The following is a 23,862-nucleotide window of genomic DNA, read 5'->3' as shown; positions in this document are numbered from 1 at the left end:
TTCTAGATTGAAGCAGAAACATACAGTAAGTAACGTCTTTGACAGTATGGTGGCAGTGCAACGCAAAAAGTACAACTTGAACAGTAAATAAATAAAAACTGAGTAAACAGGAAGAAACTTTAACACAAAATAGGAACAGCACGCCTACTTAACAGGTTCTATTAATAAACAAAACTAATAAAGTAAAATAAAATTAGTACTTGACAAGGCTATTTCAGGAGGTATAAAACATGGAGAGTGATACACAAACCAATTAAAAGAAGAAAGAATTATCAATATAAATACAGAATATATATAAGGAACGTAAGCAATATCAATAAGATAAACAGAAGTGGATAAATGCAGGAAAATGGAGGAGTGTGAGGGAACATATAGTAAATGCAATCTTTGAGAGTGTGGTGGTACTGAATTTTAAAAGGTGAAAGGCCGAACAACACAGAAATATAAAAGGAGCAAACAGGAAAAAACATTAACAGTATGTAAGCGGAGCAGACAAGGGCGGGGGATCACTCTGGCGAAGATAAGGCCTGCCTGCAAGTGAGAAAATCCATTGAGATAAGCGACTTTGACAAAGCGCCAATTATTATTAGGCAGGGCCTGTGAACGAGCATCTCCGAAACGGCGAAGCTGGTCGAATGTTCACGTGCTACTGTCGTGCGCATCTAGGCAAAGAGGTAGAAGGGCAGTGAAACTACCACTAGCCGCTATATGGTTGGACGTCCACGACTCTTCACAGAACTTGGCATTCGGAGGCTTGTTTGCTCTGTAAAGTAGGATAGGCAGTGATCCGTGGCATTTCTGCCGAAAGAGCACAATGCTGGTGCTCGCAAAAGTGTTTCGGAACATATCGTTCATTGTAGATTGTTGAAATAGAGTTTCGCAGTAGACCACCCAGTAACGGGCAAGTTGTGGCGCCCTGGAAATATTGTATGTTCGGAGTTGGGGCGGCCACACAGGACGCTCGTCAAAGCCGCGGCCCGGCAGCGACCACGTGGTCCCGAACGTTAGCTTAGCAACAGCGTGATGCCGCACAACGACCGGTCCAGCCGCGTGGCTGGGAATTCCATGGTGACGCTGTGTCAATGAAAGAGACTTGTATACCGAGAGTGCCAAAGATGGCGGACTTTGTGAAACCATCATGGCAGACATTTCACAGTTCGTATAGAAATTAATAGTAGCCAGATGAATCATGATACCTCAAAAAGAAACATGTACATTACCATTATTTGCACGAGGATTCTGATGGTGTAATCAGATTTTCAGTATCTTTATTAGTTTAAAGTTTAGTATCTGACGGTAAATTATACAAGTAACACCCAGCAACGAATTTCCAAAATTTAAGCGCTTCATCCGATTTTGTCGATAGCCGTGTCTTTAGAAAGCTATTAGTGTATCCCTAAATTGGTATGGATTACAGGCATGTAACTTGAATAATACATGAGTTAGTGGAGGTCAAAGTGGCCGATTACTATCGATCGCGTCAGGCCATAAGTACTCCACAGTTACACGCAAAAACGGTAGCAGCATCCTTATAAATACATTTATTCATCTATGTCTTTGTTTATATCCGATATATACTATTCATGAAGAAATTAGTTAAATATTTACTGTGTTATAGAAAGCACAGAGAGATTAGGTTACTGGCCTACCTTTTGTTCTATTCCTTTGAGATATGTATGTTCATTTCATTTGTTTATGGATCTAATAATGTGTGTTAAAGCGTGTTTATGGTCCAGCCGTAGGAATATTTATTTAATTTCAAGTTATTTAAATGTAAATCCAGTATTTCGAAAGTGTTTTATGATTGTGAGTGTACGTTAGCTTGGAGACGTGGAGGGAACGCTCTAGTCAATCACAGCGCTCGTTACTAAGGCAGGCGATTACCGAAGTGAATGGAAGGGAGTCCGGGAGTCGCACCGGACACGAGGAGGTGCTGGATGTTGACGGCGCGGCGAACATACAGCGCGATAGAGACGTGGAGGGGGTGGAGCGGTTTGCGCGCGATAGCGGCAGATAGAAATACTTTGGAGCGCCGACTTGTGCACTTGTGAGATTTCCGGGGCTTCTGCAGTGAAGACGTAGTGTGCGTTTAGAAGTAAATATCGCCCGAGGTGTGTTGGTGTTCATAACTAATTACGTGCTGTAGGAATCTATTGTTTCCCTGTTATTCAACTTATATTTTATTTAATTGCTGGACCATCGACACCAATGTGTTTTTTGCAGAAATATACCGCATCCTCAAAAGTACTTCTACTATCGTACTCATCATTTAAAGTCGTTAAGATAGTACCTGCAGATTTTATTTAATTGCAATCATTCATTTATAAACGTCTATGTTACGTTCAAAATTCGCAATTGCCGAGTGATAGGAACTTCGACCAATCGATTCATGTGTGTATTCTTATCGTATACTGTAGAATCAGCAGTATTTGGCCTGTAATGGGGCAACTATGTATCCCAGCCCCTAGACAACGAAACCAGCCACAACTTTTATTATTGAAACTATTAGTCGGAGGGTGCATAGTTATTTGAAAGCCCGCAACCACAACAAGTAGACGCAACGACATCGCCAGTTACGACTGCAGTGAGCAGGAGACCACGGGGATTCGACCGTCGATGAATGGAAACGTGACGGCTCGTCGGCTGAATCACATTTTTGCTACACTAGATCGATGGTAGTCTTCGTAACGCCGTCATAGAGGTGAACGGCGGCTCAAAACCTGCAGCACACCACGCACTCGGACTGGTGGGAGAAGTATTCTGCTATGAGAGACATTCCCCTGTGCTTGTGTGGGATCTGTGGTAGTGAGAGCCATAATCGTGCTACATTGGTTTGAGGAGCATTATAGTGAACTGACGTTCATGTGTCGGCGACCAAATTCGCCTGATGTAAATCATGTAGAATCCATGTGTGTCGCTAACGCGCGCCATCACCGCACACGTTAATCAGCGGATCGTTATTTATGCGAAATACATGACCTGTGTGTAGATATCTAAAGCCACATACTTTTACAAACCTACCAACAAACTGTCGGATCCCTGATATTCAGAATCAGTGATGTACTTGGTTCCAAAGGTTCACAAACAACCTGTTAAACAGGCGGTCATAACATTTCGGCTCATCAGTGTATAGTCAAATTTCACTAGGATTAATGTAGAAATTTAATTGTTTATTTGTGAATAACTTGTCTTGGCACTTTCAGTTTCCTCTCCACTTATTGGAAAATTCTCCGTAAAATTCCTCACAATACACATGCTCAGCGGACGATAGTGCTACAAGTGTGATATCTCTGGTATTATGTGTTAACATAACCGGTTATCTTAAAAGTAAAAGCGAGCCGTGTTGAGCGATAAATAGCGATCTGGGGATGTAACAGGGTGTTAAAAAACATACTTCCGTGCATTTTTGTATGGTTTGTATTAACCAATTACACTAGCTCCTCTCCTCACGTTCGGGCTGTGGAATCGATTCGTCAGTATTTGATGTGGTTTACGAAATATATCCAGCGGTAATGTCAGGTGACTCACCCTGTATATTTTAGTTCATAAATAAATGTACATACAACCTGAGAGCTTGTATTACAGGGAGCTCATATACAATGGTACTCTCTGTTTCTATGAAAAATGTAACGTTATTTACAGGCACAGTCACCAATTTGTATTCAAGTAATGATGCTCTTAAATAAGACAGACATGTGGTAAGATGTGTTGCCCAAAGTGTTATTAGTGTTGTTAGGTCTGAGTTTAGTGAATCTATTAAGCACTTTCGTTTTCGGCCCTAAGTTTATTATTTCGCTTTATACTGATCTATATTTAATTTATGGATTATATAAGTGATAACTGTCATTTAAATCCTTAGTTGCCTGGGGTCTAGGTTTAATGAGCCCATGTAACTGAATTTAGTTTTTGATGATTATAGTCTATATTCAGGCATGTTGAACCCAAAGAGTTCCTGGAGGAATATATACATACTCGCAAGTGTTGCTGTCATATACTTATAATGACGTCTTATATTTGTTCCTGGTGCGTAAGTTTTACATTTTATTTGAACGGTCTTCATGTAACATAACATTTGTAATCTTCTGCTGAAATCTTAATGATCGACCGTTACAACTTGATTTTCTTTCTATAGTTTTTACTGTACCCTTTTGTAACATATGTAGGTATATGGTTCAATCATTTTTAGACCTGAGTGGCTCTTGTTTTCGATTACTGTTATCTGTTATAAAATCTGTAAACATAATGTCACACGACACCCTACTGACAATTTTCACGTGTCTTTGTCCATGAAAGAATCAATAATGGGGATGTTTCGTTTTTATTATTGTTCGAAAACCGTGTAACGGAAAAAGAAGATTGGTGCTGTACTTCATCATTTCAAGAATGTTATTATATTTTCCTGTCATTATTGTGGCTTCCTGATTTAATACCTGTTAAACATACAATTTGTTCTACACAAGGTTCTTTTAATCACATTTCAATAATCTTGATTGTGTCAAATCACTATAGACTTATGTAACACGTCGATGTCATAGACGCTGTTTGTTGACAACAGTGACGATTATTGAAAACTTTGACTAAAGCATAGATCCTGCATTCTTTATCTGTAGCTCTTCATTTGTTTTTGTAATCTTTGTCAGTACTGTCTTTGACAGTTAATCTGCAATACGAGCTTCGACCATAGATACTAGTAGACTGGCCTTGCTGTGCAGAAGCTATGGGGCTGGTGTGGCTCCAACATAAACCACGTGACTGTTGGCAAAACGTGGCGGGATTTCAAATCAGCGGTCTGCTATCCTATGTTTGTATCGGATTTTCCCCACATTTCTCAATTGACTGCCAAACGCTTCCAACAAAAACTACTTTTTTATTTGTGAAAAATTATGCCAGAACTACATTTGACCTGGATTTGTTCAAAGTACCGTTTACAAAATGTAACAAATACATCGAACGCCACTCTGGTGGGCAGCGGGACGAAATTACTATAAACTACCAATTATAGTAAAATGTCGTTAAAATTCTTTTAAACAGTAAGAGTGGGCTCGTGTCAAAACTTTAAACATTGTATTCGCCACATTTCGAGCTTTAGTCACTTATAAAAGAAAATGGGCTATGGGAATTATGTCAACTATAGGTGTCAAAATTGTTTACTTTAGGAGCAGGTCCATTTTAGAGTATCAATTTTAGGTACACTTCAAAGGTTCAGTTCCCACTATTTTTACAAAAGTTTAAACTATCAGTTTAAAAAAAATGATATTTTAGATGAAAGGTGAGACTTTGCAGTTTCAGAAAATAATTTTGGAGCCTAGGTTTAAAAATGACAGACACTGTAAATACAAATTATAGATATACATTGTAAATAATAACTAACCTATCAAAACACTTCTCCGCGAAGTGCTTCGAGCAAAGGCGTGTATGTGCAAACGGCTTAAAGTTTTTCCGTTTCAGGGCCTGTATCCAAAGCTGCCTTCGGTTTTCATCCTTACGGAACCTGTGAGTAGGAACGAGAAACGATTATACTTACTTGTGTAACCGAATTATCACAGATACTTTCGAAAATGGAATATGAGTCTGACTTTACAGACATCACTTCCAACACTTTCATTTACGTGATACTCTATTTCAAGTGTAAAAAACATATAAAAGTCACTTCAGCAGATTTCAATAAATGCATCTGCACTATCTTAGACACACTTACACGTGAAATGTAATGCCATTTCCCCGACAAAACGCTGAGTACAGCCATAAGCGCAACACGAAACAACCATGTTTTGCCAACATTCACGTGACTTCAGCCCAGAGATGTTGGAGCCACGAAAATGACGTCAGGGCCAGTCTATTATATTTATGGTCGAAGAATACGAGCCTCTGTAAGCTGCATTCTTTATTTGTAGGTCTTCATTTGTTTTTGTAATTGCTGAAAGTACTGTCTTTGACAGTTAATCTGTAATACGTGTATTTGTAAACTTGAACTTACTAGTAGTTACCAGCAAAGGATCATATAATACCAGTATTTGGTTTTTATAGTACATAGTGTTTTTAGGTTATTATGGAACAAGTACTAGACATGCAGCTACACTCTGTTTGAATTTAATGTATTTTTGAGCAATCGATGCACAGCTTTGGGGGTACTTCCCAGATGATTTTTCGGCACAGATGTGTTTCGTTATTTTAAAAGCTTGTCTGTGCATACTGCATTCGTTTGTTCTGTTTCTTTATTTTAAAATCTCGCATAATGATGATTGCTAAAACTGAAACCGGTTGGAAATAAAGGTGTACACTAAGGTGATGTATCGGACCTCCTTTTGCTCGGCGTGGTGCAGCAATTCGACGTGGCATGGACTCAACAAGTCACTATACGTCTCCTACAGATGTACTGAGCCATGCTTCTCTATAGCCGTCCATAACTGCGAAAGTGTTGGCGGTGCAGGAATTTGTGTACCAACTGACCTTTCGTTTATGTCCGATAATTGTTCGACTGGATTCACATCGGGTTATCTGGATAGCAAAGTAATACACTCGAATTGTTCAGAACCTTTTTTTAAGCCAGTCGCGAACAGTTGTGACCTGGTAACATGTCGCATTGTCATCCATAAAAATTCCATCGTTGTTTGGGAACATGGAGCCCATGAATACCTGCAAATGGTCTCCAATAGCATAACATAACCATGGCCCAGTCTGTTCAATATAAACACAGCCTAAACCATTATGGAGCCACCACCAGCTTGCAAAATATCCTGTTGACAACTTGGGTCCATGGCTTCGTGGAACCTGTGCCACACTCGAACCCTTCCATCAGCTCTTACCAACTGACATCGAGACTTCTCTGACCAGGCTACAGTTTTGCAGCAGTTTAGCGTCCAACAGATAGGGTCACTATCTCAGGAGTGGTACTTCAGGCGATGTCGTGCTGTCAACAAAGGCCCTCACATCGGTCATCTTCTGCAACAGCCCATTAAAGCCTACGTCTGACATTGATTTTTACGATTATTTCACGCAGTGTTGCTTGTCAGTTAGCAGTGACAACGGTTTCCGAAATGGAATGTACAATCCGTTTAGATCCAACTGTCATTCCGCGTTCAAACTCTGTTAATTCTCGTCGTCCGGCCATAATCACGTCGGAAGCATTTCACATGACTCACCTGAGTACAAATGTCAGCTCTGGCAGCTCACTGCCATTTTCTTCCTTGGGTTTGCGACACTGCTGCCATCTGTATGTGTGCGTATCGCTGTCCCATGGCTTTTTTTCATCTCAAGGTAATACGAGGTGCATTCAAGTTCTAAGGCCTCCGATTTTTTTTCTCCGGACTGGAAAGAGATAGAAACATGGGCATTGTTTTAAAATGAGGCCGCGTTTATTGTCAATACGTCCCAGAGATGGCAGCACCGTACGGCAGATGAAATTTTACCGCCAGCGGCGAGAATGAGAACTGTTTTAAATACTCAAAATGGCGACGTTTTCCTTACTTGAACAGCGTGCAATCATTCGTTTTATGAATTTGTGTGGTGTGAAACCAATTGAAATTCATCGACAGTAAGGAGACATGTGGTGATGGAGTTATGGATGTGTCGAAAGTGCGTTCGTGGGTGCGACAGTTTAATGAAGGCAGAACATCATGTGACAACAAACAGAAACAACCTTGGGCTCGCACAAGCTGGTCTGACGACATGATCGAGAAAGTGGAGAGAATTGTTTTGGGGGATCGCCGAATGACTGTTGAACAGATCGCCTCCAGAGTTGGCATTTCTGTGGGTTCTGTGCACACAATCCTGCATGACGACGTGAAAATGCGAAAAGTGTAATCCACGTGGGTGCCACGGATGCTGACGGACGACCACATGGCTGCACGTGTGGCATGTTGCCAAGAAATGTTGATGCGCAACGACAGCATGAATGGGACTTTCTTTTCGTCGGTTGTGACAATGGATGAATGAGACGTGGATGCCGTTTTTCAATCCAGAAACAAAGTGCCGGTCAGCACAATGGAAGCACACAGATTCACCGCCACCAAAAAAATTTCGGGTAACCGCCAGTGCTGAAAAAATGATGGTGTCCATGTTCTGGGACAGCGAGGGCGTAATCCTTACCCATTGCGTTCCAAATGGCACTATGGTAACAGGTGCATCCTACGAAAATGTTTTAAAGAACAAATTCCTTCCTGCACTGCAACAAAAACGTCTGGGAAGGGCTGCGCGTGTGCTGTTTCACCAAGACAACGCACCGGCACATGGAGCTAACGTTACGCAACAGTTTCTTCGTGATAACAACTGTGAAGTGATTCCTCATGCTCCCTACTCACCTGTCCTGGCTCCTAGTGACTTTTGGCTTTTTCCAACAATGAAAGACACTCTCCGTGGCCGCACATTCACCAGCCGTGCTGCTATTGCCTCAGCGATTTTCCAGTGGTCAAAACAGACTCCTAAAGAAGCCTTCGCCGCTGCCATGGAATCATGGCGTCAGCGTTGTGAAAAATGTGTACGTCTGCAGGGCGATGACGTCGAGAAGTAACGCCAGTTTCATCGATTTCGGATGAGTAGTTAATTAGAGAAAAAATCGGAGGCCTTAGAACTTGAATGCACCTCGTAGACTTTGAGGAAGAGCAGATTGTTAATGCTCCAGCTCTTGCGATCGTGCTACTCGCAAACGGCGTACTTGGTTGGTTGTTCGTTTGTTATTTCTTGAGCATCTATCGAAACTGGTTGAAGGACGGTGAAAGCACTTGCATCTGACCACATGCCGTACGCCGGCACTTCATCACAGCACGTGGAGACTTAAGGCTTGTCCGCTCTGTAATGCAGAACAGCTTGCGATCTGTGCCAGATCTACCACAGGATTCAATGTTGGTGCAGGAAGAAGTGTCGAGGACCACACCGTTCACCGCTCATTGTTAATCTTGTGGATCCGCAGCAGATCCATGTTAACCAGATATCAGCGCCAGTGGAAGCTGGGAAGCTGTCATCTCGTTGGAAGACTAACGTTATTACACGGTTATCCGGGCAATCGCCTGCTGGAAAAATGCAGCGCGCCACAAAAGCAGCCCGGCAGTGTTAATAAAATGCTAAGGGGTACTTCGGTATACCAATGGCTTCGGGGTAGCACCTGTCACTAGCAATCGAAACATCCTCGGCAACGAGTTCGAACCCTACCACAGTTTAAATTTTGAATAAAAATCATCAGCATTGGCGGCCGAAAATGCTTCTGCCATACGAAGTCACCCACAATCAGCCAACAGCCTCTTCAATGTGGGCGGAGGAGCGGACATAGGTCCAGGACTCTTGCCCTTGGGGTGCGAAACTGCCAGCAATGACTAACTGCATGAGGATACAGAAAGTAATGAAAACCACTGCAGTAAAGACATATAACGCTTATACATAGGACATTAGGCCAGTAATTGAAAAAGTGTCATGATGATCTCTCCATTGGCAAAAGACTGGAGGCTAGTCTCCCATTCGCATTTATGGGGGACTAGCAAGGGAGAGGTGACCATGAGGAAAAGACTGAATCATCAACGAAAGCGTAACGTTCTGCGACGTGGGGTGCGGAATGTCAGAAGTTTTAACGTGGTAGGAAAGCTACAAAATCTGAAAAGGGAAATGCACATGGTTCAAAAATGGTTCAAATGGCTCTGAGCACTATGGGACTTAATATCTGAGGTCATCAGTCCCCTAGAACTTAGAACTACTTAAACCTAACTAACCTACGGACATCACACACGTCCATGCCCGAGGTAGGATTCGTACCTGCGACCGTAGCGGTCTCGCGGTTCCAGACTGTAGCGCCGAGAACCGCTCGGCCACCCCTGCCGGCCTTCAGTTAGTAATAGCGAATAACCAGAGGTGGAGATATACTTGGGAAAAGACGAGAGATACAGCAAGATTTCAGTTAGACTACAGCATGGTCAGGCAGAAATTCCGAAACCAGGTACCAGACTGTAAAGCGTACCAACGAGCAGATGTAGACTGGAATCACAATTTGGTAGTGATGAAGAGCAGGCTGAAGTTTAATAGACCAGTCGCCAAGAATCAGTGCACAAAGAAGTGGAATACGGAAGTACTAAGGAATGAAGAGATATGCATGAAGTTCTCTAAAGCAACAGATACTGCGGTAATGAATAGCTGAGTAGGCAGTACAGTGGAAGAGGACTGACCATCTCTAAATAGATCACTTGGTTACACATTATAGGCGACACAAGCAGATTCCAGAAGAAAAAGAATGATAGGAAAAAGATAAGAGCAAATAAAAAGAGTAATACGGTGATGAAAATGTCCTGGTAAAGTATTATAAATAAAAAATTACATTTAAAATCAATTAACTGATTAATAATAATCAAAACTTTTTAATTAGATTTAGAAAAATAAAAAATTTCGATTCAAATGAAATTCAGACTTACGACCGTCTACACATCAAGTTTGTATGCTAACCACCACCCTAAGCGATTACACAGCGGAAGGCTATTGCATTTACGACTCCGGTGACCCAGTCTCGACGATAAACTGAAGCCTTCAAAAATTCGGCTTCTTGCAACGCCGTGCGAAGCTTATCTAATGTAAGCAGATCTCTGTGATTACAATAAATGTATACGTGATGCTGAATCGCGTCATTTGCTGAGGGATTCAGTATTATTTGGTTAGTGTTGTGTGAGAAAAGTGTGTAATTCGTTCATTGTGTGCGTGCGTGCGTGCGTGTGTGTGTGTGTGTGTGTGTGTGTGTGTGTGTGTGTGTGTGTGTGTGTGTGTGTGTGTGTGCCTGCCTGTGTGCGTGTGTGTTAAGTGTGATGGTGTGATGAAATATGAGATAAAAGCGGTAGACACAGCATTAGGGATTCAAAAACATCAAGACAGAAGATTTTCACTCTGCAGCGGAGTGTGCGCTGATATGAAACTTCCTGGCAGATTAAAACTGTGTGCCCGACCGAGACTCGAACTCGGGACCTTTGCCTTTCGCGGGCAAGTGCTCTACCAACTGAGCTACCGAAGCACGACTCACGCCCGGTACTCACAGCTTTACTTCTGCCAGTACCTCGTCTCCTACCTTCCAAACTTTACAGAAGCTCTCCTGCGAAACTTGCAGAACTAGCACTCCTGAAAGAAAGGATATTGCGGAGACATGGCTTAGCCACAGCCTGGGGGATGTTTCCAGAATGAGATTTTCACTCTGCAGCGGAGTGTGCGCTGATATGAAACTTCCTGGCAGATTAAAACTGTGTGCCCGACCGAGACTCGAACTCGGGATCTTTGCCTTTCGCGGGCAAGTGCTCTACCAACTGAGCTACCGAAGCACGACTCACGCCCGGTACTCACAGCTTTACTTCTGCCAGTACCTCGTCTCCTACCTTCCAAACTTTACAGAAGCTCTCCTGCGAAACTTGCAGAACTAGCACTCCTGAAAGAAAGGATATTGCGGAGACATGGCTTAGCCACAGCCTGGGGGATGTTTCCAGAATGAGATTTTCACTCTGCAGCGGAGTGTGCGCTGATATGAAACTTCCTGACAGTTTTAATCTGCCAGGAAGTTTCATATCAGCGCACACTCCGCTGCACACAGTTTTAATCTGCCAGGAAGTTTCATATCAGCGCACACTCCGCTGCACACAGTTTTAATCTGCCAGGAAGTTTCATATCAGCGCACACTCCGCTGCAGAGTGAAAATCTCATTCTGGAAACATCCCCCAGGCTGTGGCTAAGCCATGTCTCCGCAATATCCTTTCTTTCAGGAGTGCTAGTTCTGCAAGTTTCGCAGGAGAGCTTCTGTAAAGTTTGGAAGGTAGGAGACGAGGTACTGGCAGAAGTAAAGCTGTGAGTACCGGGCGTGAGTCGTGCTTCGGTAGCTCAGTTGGTAGAGCACTTGCCCGCGAAAGGCAAAGGTCCCGAGTTCGAGTCTCGGTCGGGCACACAGTTTTAATCTGCCAGGAAGTTTCATCAAGACAGAAAGCCGAACAAGAATTTCGAAGTGGACTAATTGTGACAGTTCGGCAACGCAGAAAAATTCGGGTGTGACGATGAACGCTCTGATTGGAGGAAACCGGGTATCAACTATCAACTAATTTTAATCGGGAAATACACTACTGGCCATTAAAATTGGTACACCAAGAAGAAATGCAGATGATAAACGGGTAGCCATTGGACAAATATATTATACTACAACTGACATGTGATTACATTTTCACGCAATTTGGGTGCATAGATCCTGAGAAATCAGTATCCAGAAGAATCACCCTTGCCCGTAATAACGGCCTTGATATGCCTGGGCATTGAGTCAAACGGAGCTTGGATGGCGTGTACAGGTACAGCAGCCCATGCAGCTTCAACACAATACCACAGTTCATCAAGAGTAGTGACTGGAGTATTGTGACGAGTCAGTTGCTCGGCCACCATTGACCAGACGTTTTCAATTGGTGAGACATCTGGAGAATGTGCTGGCCAGGGTAGCAGCCGAACATTTTCTGTATTCAGAAACGCCTGTACAGGACCTGCAACATGCGGTCGTGCATTATCCTGCTGAAATGTGGGGTTTAGCAGGGATCGAATAAAGGATAAAGCCACGGGTCGTAACACATCTGAAATGTAACGTCCACTGTTCAAAGTGCCGTCAATGCGACAAGAGGTGACCGAGACGTGTAACCAATGGCACTCCATATCATCACGCCGGGTGATACGCCAGTATGGCGATGACGAATACACGCTTCCAATGTGCGTTCACTACGATGTCGCCAAACACGGATGCGACATTCATGATGCTGTAAACAGAACCTGGATTCATCCGAAAAAATGACGTTTTGCCATTAGTGCACCCAGGTTCGTCGTCGAGTACACCATCGCAGGCGCTTCTGTCTGTGATGCAGCGTCAAGGGTAACAGCAGGCATGGTCACCGAGATAGTCCATGCTGCTGCAAACGTCGTTGAACTGTTCGTGCAGATGGTTGTTGTCTTGCAAACGTCCCAATCTGTTGACTGAGGGATCGAGACGTGGCTGCACGATCAGTTACAGCCATGCGGATAAAATGCCTGTCATCTCGACTGCAAGTGATACGAGGCCGTTGGGATCCAGCTTGGCGTTCCGTATTACCCTCCTGAACCCACCGATTCCATATTCTGCTAACAGTCATTGGATCTCGACCAACGCGAGCAGCAATGTCACGATAAGATAAACCGCAATCGCGATAGTCTACAATCCGACCTTTATCAAAGTAGGCAACGTGATGGTACGCATTTCTCCTCCTTACACGAGGCATCACAACAACGTCTCACCAGGCAACACCGGTCGACTGCTGTTTCTGTATGAGAAATCGGTTGGAAACTTTCCTGATGTCAGCACGTTGTAGCTGTCGCCACCGGGCCAACCTTGTGTGAATGCTCTGAAAAGCTAATATTTGCATATCTACATCTACTACATCCATACTCTGCAAGCCACCTGATGGTGTGTGGTGGAAGGTACCTTGAGTACCTCCATCGGTTCTCTCTTCTATTCCAGTCTCGTATTATTCGTCGAAAGAAAGACTGTCGGTATGCCTCTGTGTGGGCTCTAATCTCTCTGATTTTATCCTGGTGGTCTCTTCGCGAGATATACGTAGGAGGGAGCAATATACTGTTTGACTGCTCGGTGAAGGTATGTTCTCGAAACTTCATCAAAAGCCCGTACCGAGCTACTGAGCGTCTCTCCTGCAAAGTCTTCCACTGGAGTTTATCTATCATCTCCGTAACGCTTTCGCGATTACTAAATGATCCTGTAACGAAGCGCGCTGCTCTCCGTTGGATCCTCTCTATCTCTTCTATCAACCCTATCTGGTACGGGTCCCGTACCGCTGAGCAGCATTCAAGCAGTGGGCGAACAAGCGTACTGTAAACTACTTCCTTTGTTTTCGGATTGCATTTACTTAGGATTCTTCGAATGAATCTCAGTCTGGCATCTCCTTTACCGACGATCAACTTTATATGATCATTCCATTTTAAATCACTCCTAATGCGTACTCCGAGATAATGTATGGAAGTAATTGCTTCCAGTTGATGACCTGCTATATTGTACGAGGGTTGCCCAGTAAATAATGCCCCATATTTTTTTTCTCCGAAATAAAAAATATTAGAAATGTGACACTTTAGGTGCGAGTTATTTGAAGTTTCCCGCGTGTGTACGCAAAGTTTCAATTTCCTCCGACAGAGAGCGGTGGTGTAGGAATGTTCTAAAATGGCGTCTGCAGGTGACATCCGTCATAAACAACGTGCAGTGATTGAATTTCTCGCAGCAGAGGAAGAAACCGTGGGCAATATTCATAAACGCTTGTGCAAAGTCTACGGAACATCTGCAGTCGATAGGAGTACTGTTGGTCGCTGGGCACAGAGGGTGAAAGCATCAGAGGGCGGTGCTGCGGAGCTCCGAGATTTGCCGCGGTCGGGAAGGCCTCCCACGGCTGTCACGCCTGACATGTTGCAGCGGGCTGATGTTCTCATTCGACGGGATCGACGCATTACGACTCGACAATTGGCACTGGAGTTGTCAGTAAGCAAAGGAAGTGTGGATGTGATTATCAATCAGCTTGGATACTCAAAAGTGTGTGCATGATAACGCTCGTCCTCACACAAGTTTGAGCACTTGTGAACACATCGCGAAACTGGGTTGGATAGTGTTACCCCATCCACCCTACAGCCCCGATTTGGCTCCTTCAGACTTTCACTTGTTTGGGCCAATGAAGAATTTCATTCGTGGAAGACGTTTTGCCGATGACGAAGAAGTGATTCACGAAGTGACAACCTGGCTCCGTAGGCAGAGTACAGATTTTTACCGGCAGGGAATACACGCTCTTGTGTCTCGCTGGAAAAAGGCCGTCGAACTTGAAGGAGATTATGTGGAAAAATAAAGCAAGTAGACAAAACATCAGTCTTTCACATATGTAAATTTGATTGTTGTGGAATAAATACTTCTGGAGAAAAAAAATATGGGGCATTATTTACTGGGCAACCCTCGTAGCTAAATGATAAGGGATCTTTCTTTCTACGTATTCGCAGCATGTTACATTTTTCTACATTGAGATTCAATTGCCATTCCCTGCACCATGCGTCAATATCACAGCGCCTTCTTCCTGTCGGTAAAATATCGCTTCTGAAACACGTCATCTTCGTGGTGTAGCAATTTTAATGGCCAGTAATGTAATATGGGAAAATAGAAATCTGGCCTGGAGAATGTGCGATGGTACCTGCAGTGCGCCTAGGATGATGGTTGCGACCTCAGGTGACAGGGAGCCGCCAGCTTCGTTGAAGATGAAGACTGCGTAGCTGTCGACGCAGAGGGTGCCGCAGAACTGCTGGTTGAGGAACAGCAGCAGGACGATGGCGACGGCCACGAGCGTGGCCCGGCAGCGCAGGAGCTCGCACAGTGGCCGGCGGTCGCCGCCGCCATGCTTGGAACCGCCCGCGTCCAGCGAGGCCTGGATGCACGCCATCTGGCGCTCCACCTCCTCCTCGGAGATTCCGCGACGGAGCCACCGCAGCGCCTGCCATTAGGTGCACGTCATCGATCGTTCACACGTTCCATTTACTTGCATAACAATTACTGGCGCGCACTTCTGCTTTTCACTTCGTAAACCGTCGATCGATTCCCGCATTTTCTCTGCTACATCGAATACACATAGGTCCCCGTGCCCCCTCCCTTTGGTCTTTCGAGCGAATCTACATTAGCCAATGAATAGCGAGGGCGCGGTCACCTTACTTCGGCAGACTTGTCTTCGAAATGAGGAAGTGGAAGTTAGAGTGTAGCAGTCTTTGGGGGAAAACAAGGAGGGAGGAGAGGAAAAAACGAAAAGGGGGGGTGAACCAAAGGAGGGAGAGGACTCATAAGGGGGGAGAGGGGTAGGGCAGACGCGAGAGGGAATGGGAAAAGGCAGATAGGGGAAATGCAAAAGGACTTGGGGGGAGAGAAGGGGTCAGAGAGAGGGGAGGTGGAGAAAAAAGAGGACGGAAGGGGGGAGAGGGAGCCCGGGAAAAGGACCGAGAAAAGGAGGGGGAGTGAGGATCAGAGTTGATAGGAGGGATAAATGGAGGGAGAGAGGGCATCATCAGGGAGGGGGAGCTGATGGAAGCCATCTTGGGAAAGGAGATGAAGGGTGTAGAGTTGGAGGGTAGGGGGGACGCGACAGTGAAGACATGGCAGGGCGCGGGACGGGAGAGGAGAGGAGCAACCAGGGGGTGAGGGGGATTAAGGCGGCAGGAGGTGTAGAGGATGCGGATATGTTCGAGGAATAGGAGCAGATGCGGGAAAGGAATGAGGTCGTAGAGGATCCGCTTGGGGGACGGGAGGTGTATACGGAAGGCGAGGCGGAGTGCATGACGGTCAAGGATCTGGAGGGACTTATAGAATTTGGGAGGGCAGATATCCAGGCGGGACTGACATAACAGAGGATAAGGACGGATTAAGGATTTGTAGGTGTGGAGGATGGTAGCGGGGTGCAACCCCCATGTCCGCCCAGAGAGGAGTTTGAGGAGTCAGAGGCGTTTGTGGGCTTTGGATTGGATGGAGCGGAGATGACGGATCCAGGTGAGGTGACCATCAATGGTGAGGCCAAGGTATGTGAGGGTGTTGGTTGTTGTGATCGCGATCAGGCAAACAGCTCTGGCCAGGGTGCCTATTCTGTATCTTTCCGCTATTGTACCGATCGATTCGGTACTCAAGAGCACCGAACGGTCTAGTACTCGAATTAGAGCCCCTGCGTTATTCAGTATGCATTTTGGAAGTGATACCGCTCGGGTCTAGAGAACCGAAGCGCTGCAGTCGGTTAGCGTCGCTCAACCCAATCAAAAGCAAGCGGCCCCGCATGCGTACTGCAGCGCACACAGCGCCACGAACACAAAGCGGCTAGCAGACGACACAGGCGCGATATTCTTCCAAGTACCGGAAAGATAGCGTATTTGACTGTATTCTGCAGATTGTCGTAAATGCCGCATTATGTCATCTTATTCTCGTTCACACTTACATCGTGTTTATGATTTTGCTTTTCGGAAAATGAGTTAGGAATAGTATGTAATATCCAAATGACTAAGTAGCCCAGTTTCCTATATGATACGTCAACGATTTGGGTCTTAAAAACAAAACTGAAAAAAAAACGCATTTTCGAGAGCTCCTGCAGTTCGTCCAAATTTATAACATGCTTCTCATGAATGAAAATGTTTCGTATATGGTGCTACAGTCTAAAAATATTACGGCAGAGATCTTTCATCTCTGTCTACTGTTGTTAAGGATTCGATAGCAAATAAATACTTGTGACAAGCAAGATTATGAAGGTGACTGCTGCTACTTACATTCCCAGTATTTTAAGTTGTTTTCTTATATTCCTGTCTAACCGCATACTCGGAAATCGCTACATTTTCGGAAAGAATGGTGAATTATTTCTGAGAAGAAAAAAATATAAAGGTCAATCTCGGTTGTTACACTCATAGCAATTTCATATTTCGATTTTTAAACACACAGAAATCACGAAATCATTACTGAGGAAGTGCGCTCTTACATGTGAGTAATAACAAATATTGCAGAAAAATCTTCACTTACGCGAATAACATTGTCTTAGAAAGTGTTGCATATATGAAGAGGGAAAAAGTATTTTGTACCCCATCCGTGCTCGAAGCCGTGGCCTTTCTTATCGCATACCCGCGCGCTAAACTCTTAGCCACGCCAAACAACAGTAATGTACAGCTCAATTTTTGCACTATTGCGGAGAGGAGCATAGGCTGACTTCGTTGCCAAACGATGCTGCGTAAGTCAGAAATGCGTGATAGTTTTGAAGGTTTCCAATATCAGGCTTCACATAATTGCTTTCCATTGTTACTTGGAAGTTCTAAACACGTTTAGATAATTACTAACTAAACCATTTGTGGGAAAAAGTGCACAAAGTCTCTAGTAACGTCAGTTCACACTCATGTAATATACGTAAGTAGAGCCGATGTCTTGATATTTAATGGTCTTTAAACTCTTATTTGCATAAAAAGTAACACGTATTTTGAAAGAATATTGACCTAAAACTTTTTTTTTATGTGATCATTCACAACAACAACGTAACCTAACCATATTTCTAACAAAGGAAAATACTCTATTATGAACTCGCTTTCCAACTGGATGCGTCCTCTGGTGATTCTTTAGTAACACAATCACTAAATCCAAAGCTAAAACCGCTAAATATGTTTAAAATAACAAATTATTGGTGTACATAAACCACTGCTCACCGATCGACAGGGCAACACCGAAATCCAAAACCTCTCATTACAATTGTCGTAACATCGGTGGGACAACCGTTCGGTAACAGGTCTCAGAAGCTTACTGAATATTATATTTCGACAAAGGACCGAAAATGACGTCACTACCTAGGCTAATCTACTACACCGATCGGCATGAACGATTCAGAATAGGGCCCCAGGGCGTGGTCGCTAGAAGTTGCACGTGATGGTCAGACAGTTGTCTGACTTACACAGAGTTGACAAAAGTCATGGTAAAGCGTTATGCACGTATACAGATGGCAGTGGTGTCGAGTACACAAGATATAAAAGATTCGTGCAATGGCAGAGCTGTGAGTCGTTCTCAGGTGAGTCATGTGAAAAGGTTTGCGACGTGATTCTGGACGCACGACGGGAATTAACAGACATTGAACGCGGAATGGCAATTGGAGTTAGACGCCTGGGACATTGCATTTCGGAAATCATTAACGAATTCAGTATTCCGATATCCAAAATGTCAAGACTATGTCGAGAATACCAAATTTCAAGCATTCCCTCTCACTGCAGACAATGGAGTGACCGACGGGATCCACTTAACCACCGAGAGCAGCGGCGTTTGCGTGAGTTGTCAGTTCTGACAGACAAGCAACCCTGCGTGAAACAGCCGCAGTAATCACTGTCGGACGTACGACGAACGATTTCAATTGGTACGAGCTGATGGTAGGCTTCTAGTATGGCGCAGGCCCCACGAAGCCAAGTTGTCAACAATGCACTGTGCAAGTTCGGGGTGGCTCCACGATGGTGCGGGCTTTGTTTACATGGGAGGGACTGGGTCTTCTGGTCCGACTGAACAGCTTATTGAAAAAATGGTTCAAATGGCTCTGAGCACTATGGGACTTAACTGCTGTGGTCATCAGACCCCTAGAACTTAGAACTACTTAAACCTAACTAACCTAAGGACATCACACACATCCATGCCCGAGGCAGGATTCGAACCTGCGACCGTAGCGGTCGCGCGGTTCCAGACTGTAGCGCCTAGAACCGCTTGGCCACTCCGGCCGGCGCTTATTGACTGGAAATCCTTCTGTTCGGCTACTTGGGGGTCATCTGCAGCCATCCACGACTACATGTTCTCAGACAACGATGGAATATTTATGGATGACAATGTGCCATGTCACCGTGCCACAGTTGTTCGCGATTGGTTTGAAGAACATTCTGGAATGTTGGAGCGAATGATTTGGCCACTCAGATCGCCCGATATGATTCCGATCGAACATTTATGGAACACAATGGAGGGATCACTTGGTGTACAAACTCCTACATGGGCAACACTTTCGCAATTATGGACATCTGTAAAGGTGGCAAGGGTTAATATTTCTGCAGGGGCTTGCAACGATTTGTTGAGTCAGTGGCACGTCGAGTTTCTGCACTACGCCCGGCAAAACGAGGTGCCACATGATATTAGGGGGTATCCCATGACTTTTGTAATCTCGGTGTAAAGTGGTAATGAGTATCGCTGCGACAAGATGCACTGAAATCAGCAAAGAAAGCTATGCATGAGTGCAGTAAGACGTGAGGGAAAAAAAAACATATAATGCTCTTCACTGTCTACCTAGCAACAAAAGCTAAAGTGTACTATTTTCTTGCTACTTGGCGTGTTTCATGGAGCTGTGCGCTAGGTTAGGTCTTCTTGTCGAATATGTATAATCTATTGCAGTCAGAGAGGGAAATTGGTAGTAGTATCGGCGGAGGCAGCAGAAGTGTGCTCCCTGCCGCCGTTGGATAAGCAGCTGCAGCAGCAAGTCGTATACCCCTAGCTTACTTATTTGTTACATAGTTTAATTCTTAATTTCTTTGCGTGTTTTTGGATACTTGCATTGTTTAATTCATAAATTTCGGGCGTATTATAGTATTTGAGAGTTGTAGCATCGCGCTTTAGTGTTTACTTCGTAGATTCTTGCTTAAATTGCGTGTGAGTTTCGTATAGGAGGTGTAATTTCGCGTTTTAGTTACTGTAATCGTAATTCAGGCAGATTGTAGCGCAGTCGTTAGGTATTTATACAGGTTAGTTCATACATTCTTTGCGTGTTTCCCTTGCGTTATCTAGGCACGGACTCGTCTTTCAGTAACTGTTGTTCAACATCGATTAGAATGGACAGGGACTGTGATTGCTGTGTTCGGATGAGGGCTGAGTTGGCATCCCTTCGCTCACGGCTGCAAGCGGCGCTGAGTTCGGTCGCGCAGCTTGAGGCTGTTTCCAATGGGCACCACTGTGGGGAGCCGGACTTGGGTATCACGGGGATGTCAACCTCGTCCCGTCTGTCCCCAGATCGGTCTGCCGCTGTGGTTGCCCCGGTTGCTGCCCGCAGTGGGGCAGAGCCCTCGCCTGTGGTTGATTGGGAGGTCGTTCCAAGGCGTGGCAGGCAGAGAAAGACGTCCCCGGAGGCTGATCAGAAAGCCTTCCCGGTGCGTCTGACAAACAGGTTTCAGGCACTGTCTCTGGCTGAGCCAGATGCACCTGCCTGCCCTGTTTTAGAGGATGATTATCAGCCTTCAAGGTCCGGGAAATCGCAGAGGGTGGGCTTATTGGTAGTTGGGAGCTCCAATGTTAGGCGCGTAATGGGGCTCTTTAGGGATATGGCGGCTAAGGAGGGGAAGAAATCCAGTGTGCACTCCGTGTGCATTCCGGGTGGAGTCATTCCTGATGTGGAAAGGGTCCTTCCGGATGCCATGAAGAGCACAGGGTGCAGCCAGCTGCAGGTGGTGGCACATGTCGGCACTAATGACGTGTGTCGCTTTGGATCTGAGGAAATTTTCTCTGGATTCTAGCGGCTATCTGATTTGGGAAGGAAAACATAGGTACAAAGACGGTAGCTGCGAAGAAACCACGGGTAACAGAAGAAATACTTCAGTTGATTGATGAAAGGAGGAAGTACAAACATGTTCCGGGAAAATCAGGAATACAGAAATACAAGTCGCTGAGGAATGAAATAAATAGGAAGTGCAGGGAAGCTAAGACGAAATGGCTGCAGGAAAAATGTGAAGACATCGTGTGGTGTCACCGCCAGACACCACACTTGCTAGGTGGTAGCCTTTAAATCGGCCGCGGTCCGTTAATATACGTCGGACCCGCGTATCGCCACTATCAGTGATTGCAGACCGAGCGCCGCCACACGGCAGGTCTAGAGAGACTTCCTAGCACTCGCCCCAGTTGTACAACCGACTTTGCTAGCGATGGTTCACTGACAAAATACGCTCTCATTTGCCGAGACGATAGTTAGCATAGCCTTCAGCTACGTCATTTGCTACGACCTAGCAAGGCGCCATTACCAGTTACTATTGATACTGAGTCATGTACAGTCAAGAGCGACGCTCATCATTAATGGATTAAAATTAAGTATTCCACCTGCTACGTCCGCTTTTCTAAAGTCTAAATTCCTTGTCCTGTTCCAGACCTCACGCCAGCCTGCGTGAGCTAAAACACGTGCCTTTCGGCTTCCTCTAGTACCCGGTGTTGCCTCTCCTGCCAACCCACAACACATCGAAAAAGATATGATTGTCGGAAGGACAGACTCAGCATACAGGAAAGTAAAAACAACCTTTGGTGACATTAAAAGCAACGGTGGTAACATTAAGAGTGCAACGGGAATTCCACTGTTAAATGCAGAGGAGAGAGCAGATAGGTGGAAAGAATACCTTGAAAGCCTCTATGAGGGCGAAGATTTGTCTGATGTGATAGAAGAAGAAACAGGAGTCGATTTAGAAGAGATAGGGGATCCAGTATTAGAATCGGAATTTAAAAGAGCTTTGGAGGACTTACGGTCAAATAAGGCAGAAGGGATAGATAACATTCCATAAGAATTTCTAAAATCATTGGGGGAAGTGGAAACAAAACGACTATTCACGTTGGTGTGTAGAATATATGAGTCTGGCGATATACCATCTGACTTTCGGAAAAGCATCATCCACACAATTCCGAAGACGGCAAGAGCTGACAAGTGCGAGAATTATCGCACAATCAGCTTAACAGCTCATGCATCGAAGCTGCTTACAAGAATAATATACAGAAGAATGGAAAAGAAAATTGAGAATGCGCTAGGTGACGATCAGTTTGGCTTTAGGAAAAGTAATGGGACGAGAGAGGCAATTCTGACGTTACGGCTAATAATGGAAGCAAGGCTAAAGAAAAGTCAAGACACTTTCATAGGATTTGTCGACCTGGAAAAAGCGTTCGACAATATAAAATGGTGCAAGCTGTTCGAGATTCTGAAAAAAGTAGGGATAAGCTATAGGGAGAGACGGGTCATATACAATATGTACAACAACCAAGAGGGAATAATAAGAGTGGACGATCAAGAACGAAATGCTCGTATTAAGAAGGGTGTAAGACAAGGCTGTAGCCTTTCGCCCCTACTCTTCAATCTGTACATCGAGGAAGCAATGATTGAAATAAAAGAAAGGTTCAGGAGTGGAATTAAAATACAAGGTGAAAGGATAACAATGATACGATTCGCTGATGACATTGCTATCCTGAGTGAAAGTGAAGAAGAATTAAATGATCTGCTGAACGGAATGAACAGTCTAATGAGTACACGGTATGGTTTGAGAGTAAATCGGAGAAAGACGAAGGTAATGAGAAGTGGTAGAAATGAGAACAGCGATAAACTTAACATCAGGATTGATGGTCACGAAGTCAATGAAGTTAAGGAATTCTGCTACCTAGGCAGTAAAATAACCAATGACGGACGGAGCAAGGAGAACATCAAAAGCAGGTTCGCTATGGCAAAAAAGGCAATTCTGGCCAAGAGAAGTCTACTAATATCAAATACCGGCCTTAATTTGAGGAAGGAATTTCTGAGGATGTACGTCTGGAGTACAGCATTGTATGGTAGTGAAACATGGACTGTGGGAAAACCGGAACAGAAGAGAATCGAAGCATTGGAGATGTGGTGCTATAGACGAATGTTGAAAATTAGGTGGACTGATAAGGTAAGGAATGAGGTTCTACGCAGAATCGGAGAGGAAAGGAATATGTGAAAAACACTGATAAGGAGAAGGGACAGGATGATAGGACATCTGTTAAGACATGAGGGAATGACTTCCATGGTACTAGAGGGAGCTGTAGAGGGCAAAAACTGTAGAGGAAGACAGAGATTGGAATACGTCAAGCAAATAATTGAGGACGTAGATTGCAAGTGCTACTCTGAGATGAAGAGATTAGCACAGGAAAGGAATTCGTGGCGGGCCGCATCAAACCAGTCAGTAGGTCCCAGTAGGTCCCAGAACGAAACATTGTCTCGAAATTTGGTAGAAAATCCGAAGAAATTCTGGTCGTATGTGAAGTACACAAGCGGCAAGACGCAGTCTATACCTTCGCTGCGCAGTGCCGATGGTACTGTTACCGACGACTGTGCCGCTAAAGCGGAGTTATTGAACACAGTTTTCCGAAATTCCTTCACCATGGAAGACGAACGGAATATTCCAGACTTTGAAACACGAACCAGTCAGATGACCAAAAAAAAAAAAATCTGATTTGGTGAAGGCTGCCGGTCTTGCTTACGAGATGAAGGCAGAGCTCACCATCTGCAGCATCGTTGACAGAACCGACTGCGGACCTTTGGTGCAGAGCCGGGTGGAGGGTCTGAATCAGAGGCTCATACGGTTTTGCGA

The 23,862-nt window shown here is 44.7% G+C and overlaps 1 protein-coding gene across 1 annotated transcript in view; it reads right to left on the bottom strand.

Annotated features, from left to right (window-relative positions):
- Positions 1–23,862, bottom strand: part of LOC126092865 (facilitated trehalose transporter Tret1-like) — a 66,200-nt gene that overhangs the window by 3,293 nt on the left and 39,045 nt on the right. Inside the window, exon 3 of the mRNA XM_049908596.1 lies at positions 15,189–15,485. Coding sequence (XP_049764553.1) covers positions 15,189–15,485 — 297 coding nt within the window. The remainder of the gene's footprint in view (positions 1–15,188; positions 15,486–23,862) is intronic.

The sequence above is a fragment of the Schistocerca cancellata genome, chromosome 7 (genome assembly GCF_023864275.1).
Source record: "Schistocerca cancellata isolate TAMUIC-IGC-003103 chromosome 7, iqSchCanc2.1, whole genome shotgun sequence".
Taxonomy (NCBI): Eukaryota; Metazoa; Arthropoda; class Insecta; order Orthoptera; family Acrididae; genus Schistocerca; species Schistocerca cancellata.
This window is presented reverse-complemented; position numbering and strand designations above follow the sequence as displayed.